At 48.5% G+C, this 17,087-nt stretch overlaps 1 protein-coding gene across 6 annotated transcripts in view; it reads right to left on the bottom strand.

Moving 5' to 3' along the window:
• Positions 1 to 17,087, bottom strand: part of Prr5l (proline rich 5 like) — a 157,566-nt gene that overhangs the window by 56,966 nt on the left and 83,513 nt on the right. For all 6 annotated transcript variants that reach the window (XM_058583351.1, XM_058583365.1, XM_058583357.1 and 3 more), the window contains 2 exons: positions 3,168 to 3,455; positions 1,731 to 1,811 (listed from right to left, as the gene is read on the bottom strand). In XM_058583351.1, coding sequence (XP_058439334.1) covers positions 1,731 to 1,811; positions 3,168 to 3,331 — 245 coding nt within the window. In that variant the 5' untranslated portion in view covers positions 3,332 to 3,455. The remainder of the gene's footprint in view (positions 1 to 1,730; positions 1,812 to 3,167; positions 3,456 to 17,087) is intronic.

The following is a 17,087-nucleotide window of genomic DNA, read 5'->3' as shown; positions in this document are numbered from 1 at the left end:
ATTTGGACTATTTACGAACACTTGAAAGTCAGGAAATTTCACATAAAAATCTCAATTTCCGGTTCTTCTTGAGAAATAAGATGAAACATCACTGGACCTAGGTTCCCACAGGAGAATCCCCTCTGGACCAAGGGCAGGACCCCGCTCCATGCACCCAAGCCAGCTCCACCCATTTACAAGACATGCTTGGCACCTCAAGAGATCCCAGAGCTGGTGAAATCTGGCATGGCCTGGACTTTTCCTTGCTGCTCATAAATAGAGCTTTTAAGTACAATTTCAGGATCAGTCTCCCAAAGTGAGGAACAATTAGCACATTCCTAAGTCGCTGTTTTATTTGTTTATACTTCTATTGGGAGCTGAAGAACCTTAGGAAAGGCCAGACTCTCAGTCCTTGGAGTAAAATGAGCTCTTGCAACAGGGGTTGGTGACCAGCTCTGTCCCTGTCACTTACCTTCTCAGGCCTCAGTTTCCTCCCCAATAAAATGAGGCCTTGGGCTGGATTCTCTTTCCTCTGTCTCTTTTCACATTTATGTAATTATGACGTGAAATTCAAGCACATGGATAGAAATGTAAAACAACTCTTGTTTACTCATGAGCTGCGAAGGTTTTAATGAGAGGAGAGCCCTTAAAACACCCCACTGACCTCAACACAGGCCTGAACTAAATGGAATCAGGGCCCCCACAGTAGCCTGTCTGTTGTTGTGCCCATTCCGGGGTTGGGTCATTACCCTTGACGTTCTAGGCTTAACATACCCAGAGGGAAATGTACACCAGGGCATTAAAAGATGGGCTGGAAGCCAGGCGCAATGTCACACGCCTGTAATCCCAGCTACCTGAGAGCTGAAGTGGCGGGATCATGAGTTCAAGGCCAGCCTGGGCAACATAGAGAGAGCCCCATCTCAAAAATAAAATGATATAAAATGAAGACCAACTGGTTCAACCTTCTATCTTTAGCAGAGTCTGATGAGCCCCACCTGAGTTTCTGCCCCCACTTCAAGACACAAACCCAACCACACTACCCAACTTCTGGTGCTTTCTGCACATGGGCCCTCTTTCAGTTCCTTGCTCACTGCAACCACAGGACCTTTGCACCTGCGGCATCCACCACCTGGAACCCTGTTTTCCTAGTGAACTGCCGCTGACCCTCAGATCACAGCATAAGCATCACCTCCACCATCCCTGGCCTCCCTGGCAAGATCACATCAGCTGTGTTGTAGCAGCTTTGTTACACATTTACATTTTACATGTGTGATTAGTTGACACTAATGATTATCTCCCCAACTGAACATAAAGTTCAGGAAAGCAGAGTTCACATCTGTCTTTGCTCTATAGTACTTGGCCATCAGTGGGGCACTCAAATGTTTGCTGGTGACTTCCTTATTGAAAGGAGGAATGGCAATAAATTCCGAGCAGTCTGGTTCCAACCACCAAGTCACATGGCCTACTACGGTGCCTAAGGGCTCAGCAGAGCACAGTAAGTGTTTGCAGAATAAATCACAGCTACCATCTACCAGCCTCTAACCCCAGCCCCACAAAACACACTAGATGCGTGAACCTTCTCTGGATCATAAATCTAGACAGATAAGGGTCTCAGAACTCGACGGCCATGGGAGAAAGATAATAGCTGAGAGAAAAACCAACGAGAGCCAAACAGGAAATAAAACAAAACAAAAAACATAAGCGAAGGCCCCAGCTCAGGTCCACAGGGCCTGGGTGTGTCCACCACATACCTGATGTTTTCATTCAGGACATACAGCTCGTTGCTTTGCAAGCCGCCCCCTTTGAAAACGTTGATCACGGCTGTCTGGACGCTGCAAGAAACAGAGACAACTCCTGGTTAGACAATCTGCTTCCCGGGGCCATTTCCACAAGCGGCTGGGAGCCGAAGGCAGGTGGCAGGGCCAGGGAGCCCATGGCACTAACATGGCTAAGCCTTTTCTCTCTGGAATCCATCACTTCCTTCTCAAGGTCCTTCTCAGGGTCCTTGGGGAGGAAGGATGACTGAAGTCCAAAGGACTCAAGAGTGGCCGTCACCTTCTTGCAGGTCATGTGGGTCTTCCTTCCCCACCCCGCTGTGAGCAGCAAAGGTAAAGGGCAGGCAGTGGGTTCTGTACTCAGGAAACTGTGGACAGCACCACTAGGCCTGGGAGAGTCCAAAGTGGCACCTGCTGCCAACAGGAGCTGTCCCGAGCCGGGATGCTTTCAGCTAGGGGGCCAGTGTCTCCCCAGGGCAGCTTGGCGGCCTGAGGTTAATGTGAAATGAAGGTTCCCTGTCTCTCTTTGGGAGAATTTCCTGTGTGCTAGCCTTCTTGCCCATTACTGTCCCCTCGAGGTATACAGGAACTAGAGTTAGGTCCTTGAGGGGCCACAGTTAGGGCTTGAGGCCACATTCTCAGGGACCACAGCCTACTCTGACAGCCCAGGAGCTGATTATAATTTCATCTGTGCCAGGAGATCTGGGCCTGTTTTAAAGCACAGGGGGCCACTTGGCACCAAAGCATTTCTGAGCCCCCACTTTACCCCCATCCATGGAGCTGAACTTCCTGTGTCCACTCATTAAAAAACTCCACACAGACCCAAACTATGTAGACTTTAGTAATGTGCTGAAAGACCAATGCATTTAATTTCTCCAAAGAGTATCTGCATAGGTGTGGATACTAAGCAGCCCACAGAAGCATAAGACAGTATTGGTGAACCCTGCTTGGTGTGCAAGGTCAGCTGGACACCTGCTAAAAGCTCGAGGTGCCCCCTCTCCTGAGCACCTGTGGCTCGTAGGTATGACAACCTTTGTCTCATGCCATCACTCAGCTTTTCACAGACACACGTCCAATCTCCACCAACGGGTAGCAGGTTGACACATATGACTCCATCTAGGTGTGACTGAGGGATGTGGACAGTAACTGTAAATTCCAATCCAACTGTCCTGGCTGGTCAACCGACTCTGACAGGCCAGGGCTCGAGGGAGTCTACTTTATCACCTTAAACAAAGCAAGCTCACAGATGCGTGGGACGCCAGGAAGCTCGCCCTCTTTGTCATTTGCCTCATCCATCACCACCACCTTCCAGAGCAGAGATCCCAGAAGCAGCAGAAACTCACACAGTCCCCAGAGGTCCCCTGGTCCTGGCCTGGCCATGACAGCCCTCCGGCCCACCCCTGCGCTCTTTACCTGTTCCAGGCCGAGTTGGAGCTCAGCTGCAGGGCCTGCCGGGCAGCTTGGAACCGGGGCAGGTCGCTGAGCACCGGGGAGCTCATGAAGCGCGGTCTTGGCCTGCGGAAGGAGCCCATCTTGTGGAACTCGAGGGGCAGGATGGGAGTGAGGCCGCGGGTCATAAGTCCTGGTGACGGGTCAGCTTCACCTGTAGGACCAGAGCGTTCCAGCTGCCCGCAGAAGGGCTTCTGCCAGGGCTGCCTCCTGGCCCTCAGTCTTCCTTAACACCACAGACTCGGCCAACACCTGGAAAGAGAGGGCAGCCTTTATCCAGAACTCCTGGGGCAGAGGAGACCACGTCTCACGGGTCGCTGGCCGGGACTGTCCAGCCAAACTCTCCCGAAAACAAAGAGGAGACCCAGAAAGAGCCTCTATTTGCCTCTTGCTCCCATTCACAAGTTTTTACAGCCTTTATTTATTTATTTATTTCGGTGATGACCATGTGGTCACCCCAGGGTGGGAAAGTAATGATCCCAGGGCCCATGAGAGCAGTCCCGAGAAAACCCCTCGCTGTGCCTGACTCTGGTTCCCACGCACGTGGATCAGTCTGAGCACCACCGGGGTTTCAGCAGACCCCACAGTGTCATGCACTAAGTGATGGCTTTGAAGACAAGGCGTTCAGGAGAACACAAGGGCTCACATCCCAGCACCGAAAACCTTCCTTGACATGTCCTGTCGGTTTACAGGTATTGTTCAGTATTTCCCAAAGTACCAGGGCCTCCTCCTTCACACCCGTCTCCTCATCAGGATAGAGCTACCGAGTGCTTACTCTTGATTAACCACAGTAAGATGGGAAGCATCCAAAGATCTCTGAGACCTAGTTCCTGCCTCTACTCATGGTCCATGGAAAAGATATCCACATATATCTACCTGTGCGCTCCTTCTGCAATAAAGATTTATTGAGCCCCCATATGTACCAGGCACTCGCTCGGGCACTGGGAGATACAAGGATGGCCCTGAGACCACGTGCCTGCCCCGTGAGCTTACGACCACCAGGAATTGTTCCACACTTACTCCTGCTTCCTGGTTCTGGATCTTATCTATCCCCACCCACCCCACCCCCGGCCCAGAATTGTCTTTCTTTTGCTCTTTGCTTATCTAAATCCAACTTGTTCTGCAGGGCTGGGTCCCAGAATACTGTTTCCCTGTAGCAGCCCAGGAGAGATTTTATGGTTTTGTGGTTAGAGGGAATGACCTGGGGTTCAAGTCTTAACTTGGCCGCTCCCAAGTTGCACGACTTTGGACACACGGAATCTAAAGTCCCCAGGCGTTGACACTGCCAACCTCACAGGACTCGGGGGAGAGATGAAATGAGATCAGGTGTCATGCCCAGCAGATGCAAGGGCCTCAAGGGCTGGCCATTTTCCCCAGACCTATCTTCTTCTCCTTGGCACTTTCAGATCTATAATTTCCACATCATTGTTTAATGAATCCAGAGTCTGAGTGCGTGACTTGAAAGAAGTCTGAGTGAAAGACAAAAGCAGACACTGAGGTTCTATCTGTAGTTGCTTTTCTCTTAAGGTAGTCAGCTTAGCCCCGAAGTGTCAGCGCCCTTCTCATCAGCTAACTCTGAGAATGCTCCAGAAACTAATGATGAAAGCAAGATCCAGCCGACAGTGTCAAGCTTCAGGTTGGCAGGGGGAGACAGTTTTTCAGCCCCAGCTGTAGCCTTTGAAGAAAGAGAACAGACGTGGCCAGGTCCAAATCAAACAAGGCACTGGGGTTGGCAGAGGAGCTAGGCGGCTGGAGCAGGCCCCAGGGTGAGACAACTGGAAGGGCAGAGAGGTACTAGTGGCCGTCTGTATGCAGTGGACACAGTGACAAAGCACCTATCCTAGCAAGGGCCAAAAGAGGCATGGCTGCTCCAGCCTTTTAACTTTTTTCTTGAGGGACAGGAGTCTTGTGTACCATTTTCTCTGATTGTCTTCACCCCTTCACCCCATGCTCAGAATGAGTCAGTGGTTAGTAAAATTGATCAAGAGATGCAGGGGAAGTCATGATAGGCCTGTGAGCTTCTGAGAAGGTCTCAGTAACTCCCCAAGTGCCACAGAATTCATCAAGACCTATGCCCACAGAGACACGAGGTGAGGATGAAAAAAAAATGCAGATTCTCCTTCAGGTTCCTTAAGCGGGTCCCTCTGGGGATTTCATTTGCCAGCAAAGTCCCTTTGTCAAGACAGGACTCGTCTTGATGTCCTTCTTTCAAAGGGCCTGTGGAGTGTGGCTCATCTGTGGAATCATAGGACATTAACTCCCTTTACAAGGATCTTAAACCCGAGGTGTGGCAGGAGCCTCTCACTCCAAGGTCCTAGCACAGGGAAGCAGATGGTGGGCAGAATGGACATCCCCATGTTTACCTTCCACCTTCCCGCCTAACACCCGCTTGCCCAGGGACACTGAGACTCTGAGGATCTCTGAGAATCCCGACCCCCCTCCACACTCGGCTCACGCTCCCCAGGCTCTACCCAGCCTTCCCAGGACCCAGCAAAGCACCCGGCGGCAGGTCCACAGGGCCACCTTGCAAACAAGGGTGATCTTCAGCCCAAAGGACGATGGCCGCAGCTCCCATGCCTCCGAGGCAAGAGCCCCACACAGCACGAGTGGCCTCTGACGTGTTTCTCAGATCCCAACTGGTTGAAGAGTGATGGCTCCGGCGGAGGTGGGGGGATGGAGGTGGGGGGGGGGTGGTTCCTAGCTGAGGACAGAGCCACTCGGCATCACCAGAGCGCCCCCCAGAGGAGGGCGCTGGGAGCGCAGGCAAGGAGGTCTAAGGAAGGGACCTGTTGCTGGTCCCCAGCAAGCATGACAAATCGGGAAATGCCAAGAGTCCAGCCTGTCAGGCCCCACTTACACAGGACAGAAGTGGAGCGAAGGAGGAAAGAAACTTGTCCAAGATCTCCAAGGTGTAGAGAACTCAGGTTCCCTAATGCCTGATCCAGAAAGTTCCCCAGGCCATTCCGTAAATTCTAAAAGATCAGATGGGTTTATTTACCTCTGACCCCAAGCCTGAACTCACTTCCTAAAAGAAAGATAAGAAGACAGCTTCAGCTGCCTGCCTGACATGATGCCAGGTGCTGTGGCAACAGGTGAACTTACTCGCCCCCCACAAAATGCCATTTGAAGATGAGAGCAGTTAAGTAAACTCCCTGCAGTGGCACAGCTAATAGGCGGAGATTCATTGACCGGTGCCAGGATCAGCCCAATTCTCCAGACCATTCCCACTTGGCAATGCTGTCAAACTCATCAAACCAGAATCAAAGCTACTAAGTTAGGAACCTCAGTCAAAAAGTTCATATCAAAATTACATATCATGCCCCTGAGATAATAAACTGCTATAAGGAATTCTATGGCCACAATTGGTGGGGACAGGAGGAACAGTGAGGAAAAAGAATGACAGGAGAAAGCTCAGACTGCTTATTACTGGCTGGGTGGCCTTGGGCAAGTTACTTGACCTCTCTGAGGTCTGATTTTCTTCCACATGAAATGAGCATGCTAATAATGACTGCCTCGGGATTGTAGATATACAAAATATATCTCTCAGTATCAGGCAAATAGCAAGTGCTCATAAGCTCTGGCTAAATAAATAAAATAACATTTTTGTTGTTTCTAAATCGCCAAGACCTGACCATGGTAGGGAAACACTTCCGTGTGCTTCTGGTGCCTGGGGAGCAGGCGAGGCCTCCGAGCCCTGTAGTGGTCACAGCACATTCACAGCTAGCCTCTCAGGCCTGAGTTATCTCAGGACTTTATTCTAAGTAGCATGTCCTAAGGCCTACACCTCCAAGAGTTTCTAAATCTCACCCCAACCCCGTAGTGCAGGCAGAGCAGGCAACCTGCCTCAGATGAGGCCCAAGCAGGCGAGGTGACCTGGCCAAGCCTGGAGAGCCAGTTGGTCAAGGACCCAGCCCAGCTGAGAGGCTCCAACCTAACCAAGATTCCTTTTGTCTTTTTTCCTGGTATATTTAAAAAATATTTTCATTATAAAACATACTTGGAAAGCATATGCACACATAAACACACATTTAAAGAATGACAATAAATCACCACCAGCTTCAGAAATAGACTGCTCCCTTGGCAACCCCGTGTGCTCCTGTTTGGATAATAGCACACGTGCTTATTGATTATAAAAAATGCAAATATTCACCCAAGTCTATCACATCATGTGAAAGGCCTCTTTAGGGCCACTTAACAGCAGAGAGTACAGCTGGGCCCAGGAGTCCTTTCTGAGAGGACGGTAGTGACCTTCAGCTGGGCTCACCAACGCCATGGCCACCGGCCCCACGAGCTAACAAGCACCTGAAATGTGGTTGGTGCCACTGAGATGGAATTTCCACTTTATTTAATTTTGAACAGCCACACACATGGGCACATACAATATTGTGGCCAGGATGGGCTATTTTTTCTTCCCTTTTTATAATATATCATGACTACCTTCTCACGCCAGTATAGATCAATCGATTTCATTCTTTTGAATGGTAGCCTAACTCTTCCACCTAGGGAATGTCATGTTTTATTAAGTCAGTCCCCTCTGGACGCATGTGTAGGAAGTGTTCAGTTTTTGTTATGGCAAAGAACACGCATATCTGAATGTCTTAAGGACCAGGTGACTGTTTTTGCAGAGTATGTACTCAGCAGTGGGTCAAAGGGCCAGTCATTCTTCACTCTGTGGCTCTGATCCCTGCCCCCACCACAGCCCAGATGTAGCACCGCAGGAAAGAGGTTGAGAGGCTAGGCCCCTAGCTCCCAAGATAGGCAGCACTGGCTGTCACTCAGGCATCAGGCTTGCTCTGTCACTCACTCACTGTGATAGGCAGAATAAGTGTCCTAAGAAATCCTTCACTTCTTAACCCCCAGGACCAGTGAATTTTACCTTATATGGCAAAACACGTGACAAAGTTAAAGACCTTGAGCCTTGGATTGTCCAAGTAAGCTCCAGAATGCAATCAAATACACCCTCATGGGGGTGGGGCTACAGAAGGACAGCAGAGAAGAGAGACAAGCATGGGGGGAGGGGAGGCAATGTGAAGGCAGGTGGAAACTAAGACAATGCAGATCCAAGCTCAGGAATTCCAGCAACCACCAGAAGATGAAGAGGGAAGAAACAGATCTTCCCCCTATAGTCTCCAGAGGATGAACAGCCCTAAAACACCTTGGTTCTGGACTTTGGACCTCCAGAACTCTGAGAGAATAAATTTCTGTTGTTTTAAGCCATAACAGTTGTGATAATTTGTTACAGCAGCTACCAAAAACTAATACACTCACTAAGTAGCCTTGGACCACTCTGAACTGCAGTTTCCATATCAAAGAAGTGGAAAAAGGGGGAGTTATCTTTAGAGTTGCAAAGACCAGAAAGACTGGCTGTGAGGTGTCTGTCTTAATTCCTGAGACTGTACAAGTGCTAGGCCAGGTACTGTGGAGTTTCAGGGTATAGGTACCAAAGCCAGCCTGGTGTCATCACTTCCTGTGAGGTCCCTGAACCAGTGACTTGAGATTGGTATGAGGATTAGATGAGATGATTCAACAAAGGCACACAGTAGGTGTTTGATAAACACTGCCTAATATTTGTTTTTATTGCCACCACCACTACCACCACTGTACTGGTCTGTCGGAGCCAAAATAACAAAATACCATGGCCCAGGTGGCTAACATGACAGAAATACATATTCTCACAGTTTTGGAGGCTGGAAGTGCAAGATCAGGTGACAGCAGGTCTGGTTCCTTCTGGGGCCTCCCTCCTTGACTGACAGACAACTCTCTCTTCTCGTTCTTTCCTCTGTGCATTCACAGCCCTGGTGTCTTTGTGCCCAAATGGCCTCTACTTCCAAGGACACTAGTCAGATTGGATTAGGGCCACCCTCACAACCTCGGTTCACCTTACTCCCCTCTTTAAAGGCCCCTTCCTCAATACAATCACATTCAAAGGTGGTAGGAGTTAAGCTTCAACATATGAATCCGGAGGGGGGCACGGTTCAGCCCAGGGCCACCGTCACCACCATCACAATATATTCTAGGCCTAAGGTTCTCTGTGCCTTCAAGAAATTAGAGTGTAGGTGGGCATTCTCTCCTGAAGGGCCACTGCAGTTTTAATGTCCTTCTAGAGCAGTTGAGGTGGTTGGTTTGGGTGCTGAAGGGTTTCTTGAGGTTATGTGGATAGCAGGGTCCTGGATCCACGGAGCTCCGAGGTTCCTGGGGGTTCCTGACCCAGCTCGAGAGACTCACCTCCCATGGGTTTCTTGGAAAACCTCTGCACTCGGGATCCAGGATGTGTTTGTTGGAGAAAAAGGCTGTTGTCTCAGTTTCTCCTCACAGCTGCCAGGGACTGGGCAGGGCTCGGGGGCACGGCCCAGCCTGCCCAGCCTGGGGTAGAGGAGGACAATGGTGCCCTCAGTGGAAAATGCAAATTAATTCCACTAAGGCTCCAACCTCTGACTCTGAAAAGGGAAGTAGAGTCATGGCACAACAACTTGAAATCAAGAAGTGGGCGGCTTAGAATAACCCTGAGGCTTCCAGGAAAAGGCCATTCTGAGTGTAAATAACAGAGAAAACTGAGCGGCCTCAACTCAGCTGACCCACCCGCTACTTAATGACAGCCAGAAGGATCTTTCTAAGGATGATGACCACCGCACCACTGTGCAGCAGACACGTGACATGAATTCCCTCAGTACTCTAAAAACGGGCCGAGGGCACCGTGACCTGTAATGAAACAGAAGAGAACAAGGTGGCAAAGTGCCTGGCATTTCAGGGAAATCGCACATGGAGTGTGCGCCCAGGTTTACCTTGAGTCAAAGCTATAGCACGTAGCGCTCAAACTCCACCGAGGCCCCTGGGTCTCACCCTCACCACCACCCAGGTTGGCTGCGCTACCAGCCCCAAGACGTTAACTTGCCTAAGCGCTTGTGAGGGAGGGTGCTGGAGCAAAAGCCCAACAGTCCAGGGCCCACAACACTCCCACCACTCTGTCACTCCAGGACTCTCCAGGGCTCCCCCAGCTCTTAGAAAGAATCCCCAAGCCCCAGCCTAGCACCCTGGCCTCCCACCCCTCTGCATGCCAGCTTGTTGGCCTTCCTTTCCTGCACCACTACCTCCTCCTTCCCTGCCCCAGGACATTTACATATGCCATACCCTTTGCATGAAATATTTTCCACTCAGTTCTCAGTGCTCAAACCCACACACTGGTTATCATTCATTTTCTCTTGTTCAGGAAAGCCCTCCTTTCCCTTCAATTTTTATTAGTTCCCATCTCCACCTTGTTTGTAGTCTTATCACAAACTATCTCACCCAAGAACGACAGAATTATTTGTCATAGTGTTTGCAAGGCCCACAGGCAGGCACTATGTCTGTCTTGTTCTCAGGTACATCCCCAGGTCCGACTATAGCACTGAGTGTAGCAGGTGGTCACTAAGGAGGGGATGAGCCAGCTACATGAGGCACTCCTGCTGGGTGTCCAGGAACCGTAAGCCAGTGTCAGCTCAGAATATCCACACATAACGTTACACATACAAATACCCAAACACCGTGCTGTTGAAATCTGTCCAACCCTGGTTCAAGTCCAGGGTCTACAACTTCTCGCTGGGGACCTGGGTAAGTTCACTTTTCTCCTCTGTCAGATGAGCCTTATACCCATTACACTTATCTCAGTGTCATTCATATTAAAAACAAGATCCCTTAGATCATGTTCTGGCACAGAATAGGGACCAGCGATGTTGTAACTAGCATTATTATTTGTGTTCAACACTGTATTCTTCACAAAACCCTCTCAGGCTCCAAAAAGTGGTGTGTGGGCAGGGTGTGGGGAGATGGGCGCTCTGCTACAGTCTGGGGCAATTGCCATAGGGGGAGGAAAATTTGACAGGCGCTACCAAAATGACAAAGGCCATACCCTCTGACCCACCTCTGCTACTTCCAGGAATATTACCCCAGGCATGTCGAGCGGCTTATGGAACAAGGGTTTCCACTGCAGCCTTCCTTACGCAAGCAGTGGACTGGCAATGACCTAAATGCTCGCTAACGGAGACTGGCCGTGCACCCCACAGGTCCAAAAGCCCCAGGAGCTCTAGACAAGAGAAAGCTCTGTGTGCATCAGCTGGGGTGTTTTTCAGGGGAGACTTTGAGCAAAGAAACAGGGTAAGCACAGGTGTATCTGATGCTGCCACCTACGTAAAACACAAGAAAGACCATTTATAAACTCTACTGCACGCACACAGGGATCTCCAGGAGGACAAACTGGTAACACTGGGAACACTGGTTTCCCCCGGCAGGCAGCTGGGTGGCAGGGCCACTGAGGAGAGAGCCTTTCTCTGCAAGCCCTTCTGTGCCTTCTGAATTGTGAACCTGCATTATTATTCAAATAAATAAATAAAGACAACAGTGCTCCCCCCACCACCACCAAATTAAAAAAAAAAAGAAAGACAAAAATAAATAAAGCCTCTATGATTTACTCAAATTCAGGAGGGTCAGGACTGAAACTTGATTTCTGATCCCAAAACAGGGCTATCAATTATAGTCCATCACTCATTCATTCATATACTTAATACAAATGTACTTATTCAGCACTTACTCCACAACAGGGCTGACTTGTGTAGGGACACAGAAGCCAGGAAATAAAGATTGGTGGAAAAGAAGATGAAAAGAAGAACTAATTTCTTTCCCCCTTTTGGGCAGCATACACCATGAAGGGGCCAGAGAAACTGGGTTTGACCCTCACAGTGAGCGAATGGACGATACCTTTGCCACCAGCTCCTACCTTTGTCACCAGCCCCTCCCCAGCCTAAACGAGGCACTGATACTCAATCCAAGCTGGCTTTTGCCATCTCAGGTTACAAGTCCATTTTTGCCATACCTGATTTTTCCTGAGAAGACTCAAACTCATATTTTTTTAAAAATGTGAAACCTCCTGATCTGTAAGTGTTGATAACTGGTTCAGCCAGCGGGTTGGCACTTTTGGAAACAAACATATAGGTTTGTGACTTTATTCTATCGCATCACAGCTATGACACGTAGGCTTCTCGGACCATTGACCCAGAGCCTAAGCCAGGTGTTGCGTAAGCCTGAACTCACCAGCCGCTGTGACCAGGGGAAGTCACTTCACTTCCCTGGGTCTGTGGACTAATCAGTTAATTAAGGACTTGGCCTAGCGGATGGCCAGGATGATAATCAGCATTGCCAACCGGGCATACTGGTCACCTCTGAGGCTGGGTGGGGCCCTTGGACCCTAACACAGCACTAACCCAGACCCAGCACCCAGACAATGCTTCCACTCCACCTCCCATCACCTAGCTAACTCACCTCTTGACTCAAAGCTCATCCTCACCCCATCGCTGGTTCTTCCAGAGCCCCAGGCACCCCTCGTATTCACACACACACACACACACACACACACACATCCAGTCAACCATACAACCAAGAGACAGGCCAGCAGCACCCAAGGTACAGGCAACAGACACTCATACCAAGCACAGCCCTCCACGCCAATACAGGAAACCAGATCTAGACTCCATGCACATCCTCCAGCCCCACTGGATGGACACCAGGTCAAAGTAGGTTTCAAAGAGCAGTGGGCCACTTGGTCAAATCAACTGCCTCTCATGGCTGTTTCTTTGCCATCATTATAGCTGATCAGAATCATATCCACTGCCACCAGAGGCTGGTGACGATGAGCAGGATTGGGCCAATCCTCTATTTGCATTTATTATCTCAGTTAATTTCTACTCCAAACCAACGTAGTAAGTTTTATTATTCCCATTTTTCAGATAAAGAAACTGAAGCACCGGGATTCCAAAGGCAGAAAACCACGAAGAGGGACCAAGAGTCACATCCTATGTGATTCCAAAGTCTGAGCTCCCAACGCCCCTGCTTTACACAACACGCAGGTCTGCCACACACTGAGGCCAGAGACTGGGCACTGAGCACTGCTTCTCTTCATGAGCATCACCAACAGCCTCTTACCTCTGGGGCAGCACATTGTCCCTTCCAGGAAGGAGGCTTTGTTTCTGCAGGGCACTTACCCAAGAGGCTGAGGTCACTGGGTTTGTTTACTCACTCTTCAAAGACAAAGGCTTGGCCTGTCTTGTCTGCTACTGTATCCTGATGCTGAGCACAGCGTGGTGCACATAAAAAACACCTGACAAATATTTTCAAATGATGGGAAGAAAAGTGGTCTTTCAAGCCTCAGGAAGAGCAGCCTTCATTTCTAAAGGACCAAAAGAATAATCTTCAGGGCCCACCTAGCTCAGGTCCACCTAGGCACTACTGCATGCAGGGATGTGGACCTCAGTCACACGGGCAAGGAACCCCGGGTCTGTTTTGCAGAACCTACAAACATAGCAGTGCAGAGGAGTGGGCTGCCTCGCAGGGCCCGTTTATTTTTATTAAGGAGCAACCTTCACAAGTCTTAGGAGACAAAAGCCAGCCAAGGGACAAATACTGACTCTTCCAAACAAATAAATGTTAAGGGTCAAGTGTGCACCATGGAAAAGGCTCAACAGGAAGCATGAGACAACTTTCTCAGCACTCCCCTGGAAACCAAACGCAGACAGAAGAGTCTGGGAGTCCAAATTTGGGCAGCAGTAAATATCACAGCAAACAGGATGCAAGCCTGAGGTTTATCTCTGCTCAACAGCATTCACTAAGTGTCCCCGGGACTCAGAACGATTTATCTTCACCTAGAAGTAATTATATGATCACATCACCATTTGGATCTGCAAACCACTGTATAATCAACAAAAACATCCCCTTCTTTGGAACAAGTTAAGCAAAACTGTGGGAAATGCCACACATCTTATTTACTCCCCCATAAGCCCCACTTTAAGTATCAAGTTTCTTGGAGTGCAAATTGTTTGGGTGTGGCCCATAAGTGCCATCTCAAGTGATTCTGCTGTGCCTACCAGATGATAAGCCAAAACGTCTAGACACAAGTGCTAGCTAAGACTGACCATTGTGGGAAAATTACATTTTTGATGCATCACGCATACAAAACCCTGGTGGGTAAGAGAGCTAACACCACGGCGGCCAGCCAGTAAGAATTTCAAGCGTGGGAAAACGGGCTCCAGATTAAAATGTTCTATTTTGTTAAAAATCAGCTTTATTCTCTCATTGCAGAAATGCTTTTCCGTGAGAGAAGGAGTGAGGGAAAAGAAAATTCTCACCAGGTGGTGTAGCCAGGTGTAGAGTGTTTGAAGAGGGCTAACCCAACACAGATCACTTCGTGAAGGCCGTGAGTCCTGTGCAAATCCACTCAACCAAATGCATGAAGGTCCAGCGAGTGCCAGGATCCAAGTAAAGAAAACCACAGAGGAAGAAAGTACCTGCTTCCAGGGAGCTCAGAGTCTCACAGCAATATCCAGAAGTAATACTGAAAATGCAACTCCACACCCAGGGCTGTAACTGAAGACGGGCCGTTGAGACAGGACGGAGGCAGAAAGGTTAAATCACATTCTAGAATTACAAGGCAAAGCTAATGAAAGGTCAACTCTTCTTGGGTTCTCCGTTTCTTTGCCAGTGACTCTAAAAAACATGGGCACTGGGGCCTGCAAAGGAAATTTCTAGAAGGAAAAGCAAACTTTAATAGGCAAGAGATTGAAGAACTAAGCAGTGGGGCTGGGGTTGTGGCTCAGTGGTAGAGAGCTCGCCTAGCCCATGCGAGGCCCTGGGGTCCATCCTCAGAACCACATAAAAATAAGTAAAATAAAGATATTGTGTCCAACTACAACTAAAAAATAAATATTTAGAAAAAGGTGAGGAGTACATAAGGTCTTCATGAGAGTCCAGGGTAGGATGAAAACATCTCATTTTAACACCTAGGAAGAACCTACAGTACTGGCTGGAGGAGTGGAGATCTGACTCCTAAAAATAACAATAAAAGGGGGAGAAAAAGGGGAGTTATCTTAAATTAATTATCTTAAAAATAAGAATTAAAAAGACAAGAAAGGATGGCAAACTCCTCAATGTCTACAAGGGCCAAGGTCAAGAACATGACCGAGATTAAAGGGCCCGGTGGGGTCTGTGGCAAACCAAGGAGCATCCTCAGTCTTTGTTTTTTAAAGAAAAAGGTGAGAAACCAAGTTTACATTCTGACTCTCCCAACTTTTAAAAACTAAAATATTTTTCTTTTGTTTCTCTTCAAAATAGGATGCAAGCCAAACAATATATGAATATGTCTCGTGCCAAAGTCTGGCCCACAGGCTACCAGTTTGAGACCCTCAAGTTAGAGTGGGTGGAAAAAAATGTAAACAGTTGGTGACCTTGAAGGCTAAAGGAACAGTAAAGACAGATGTTGTGAAGGCTTCTGACTGAGGCCTGGGGGTAAATGAATGAAGTACTCGGAAAAATAAATAAAGTGAATGAATCAATAAAAGGAACCCCCAGAGGCCCAGGGCATTCCACTCACCACAAACATCTGCACAGCACTTTAGAGTTTCTATAGCTCTTCCCCATGTGATCCCCTCAACAGCCCAAGAGATAGGTGTTGCTGTCACCTCTATTTTAGAAGGGAAGAAATTCTAATCAGAGCATTTAAGCAACTTTACCTGTGGTACCACAGCTACAGCACCAGAACTTCAGTCTAGGACCTGTACTTTTCCAAAATCTCAAAAGGGAGCACTCTGGGATATCTCTGTCAACTTCTTATTGAACAAAGTAGTGTCCCTAGAGGACACATTCCAAAACCCCAGTGGATGCCTGAAACCACAGGTAGTGGCAAACCCTGAATACGCTATACTTTTTCCTATGCGTACATACATATGATAAAGTTTAACTTATAAAGTAAACAAAGTAAGAGATTAACAATAAAACATAAGTGCAACAATATACTGTAATAAAAGTTTGCACATTGGGGCCATTAAGTAAAATAAGGGTTAAAATTGAACACAAGAACAGCGATGCTGTGACAGCCCATCCAATAACCTTAATGGCTACTGGGTGACTAATAGGCAGGTAGTATATACAGCAAGGATCCACTGGACGAAGACATGATTTGATCTTGAGCAGGACTGACCAGAACAGCACAAGATTATACCACACTGCTCAGAGGGGTGCATGATATAAAACATGAATTTCTTATTTCTGGAATTTTCCATTTAATACTTTCCAACCATGATTGACTGTGGTTAACTGAAACTGAGGAAAGTAAAACCACAGATAAGGGGGAGATACTGGATAGATTCCTAGGCCCTTCCTCTGGTGATTCTGACACATTAGGCCTGAGGTTTGGTACAGAAATATGTACCAAATTTCTTCCTGAAAATCTGATGTACAACCAGGCTAAATACTTCTGGTCTAGATCAATGTTCTCAACCACTGGTAATTTTGTCCCCCATTCCCCAGGAGATGTTCAGCATGTATGGATACATTTTTGATTGTCACCCCAGTAGGGGGTAAGGGCGGAAAGAGCTATGGGTGTCCAGTGGGTAGTTACCAAGGCTGCTGCTAAACATCCTACAGTGCACAGGACAGTCTCACAACAAAGAATTCTTCAGCCCCAAATGTCAAAAGAGCCAAGGCTGAGAACCTGCATTAAAACTCTTGTGTCTAAGAACTCACACTGGAGGCTGAGAATCGGCCCAATCAACATCACCTGGGAGTGTGTTAGATGTTCAGGCCCCAGCCCAGCCCCAGTGACTGGCATTCTGTGGTGTAGTAGGACCTCCAGATGACTGGTGGGCACTTTGAGAAGCATGGCTCCTGAGCATGCTTCCTTAGCCATGGTGGAAAGGATCCTCAATGGCAGGCTGGTCTCACTGTTTTATAGATAGAAAAACTGAGGTCTAAAGTAATTGAGCAAGCTGCCCACGGGCCTGGAGCTAGCTCATGTCAGAGCTGAATCCAGGTCTCAACTCTCTGACCTGTGTTATCTCCCAGATGTTAACTGGGACCCAACATGGG

Source organism: Marmota monax, unplaced genomic scaffold (genome assembly GCF_021218885.2).
Source record: "Marmota monax isolate L192 unplaced genomic scaffold, Marmota_monax_Labrador192_F-V1.1 WCK01_AAM20220418_F8-fsc00047, whole genome shotgun sequence".
Taxonomy (NCBI): domain Eukaryota; kingdom Metazoa; phylum Chordata; class Mammalia; order Rodentia; family Sciuridae; genus Marmota; species Marmota monax.
This window is presented reverse-complemented; position numbering and strand designations above follow the sequence as displayed.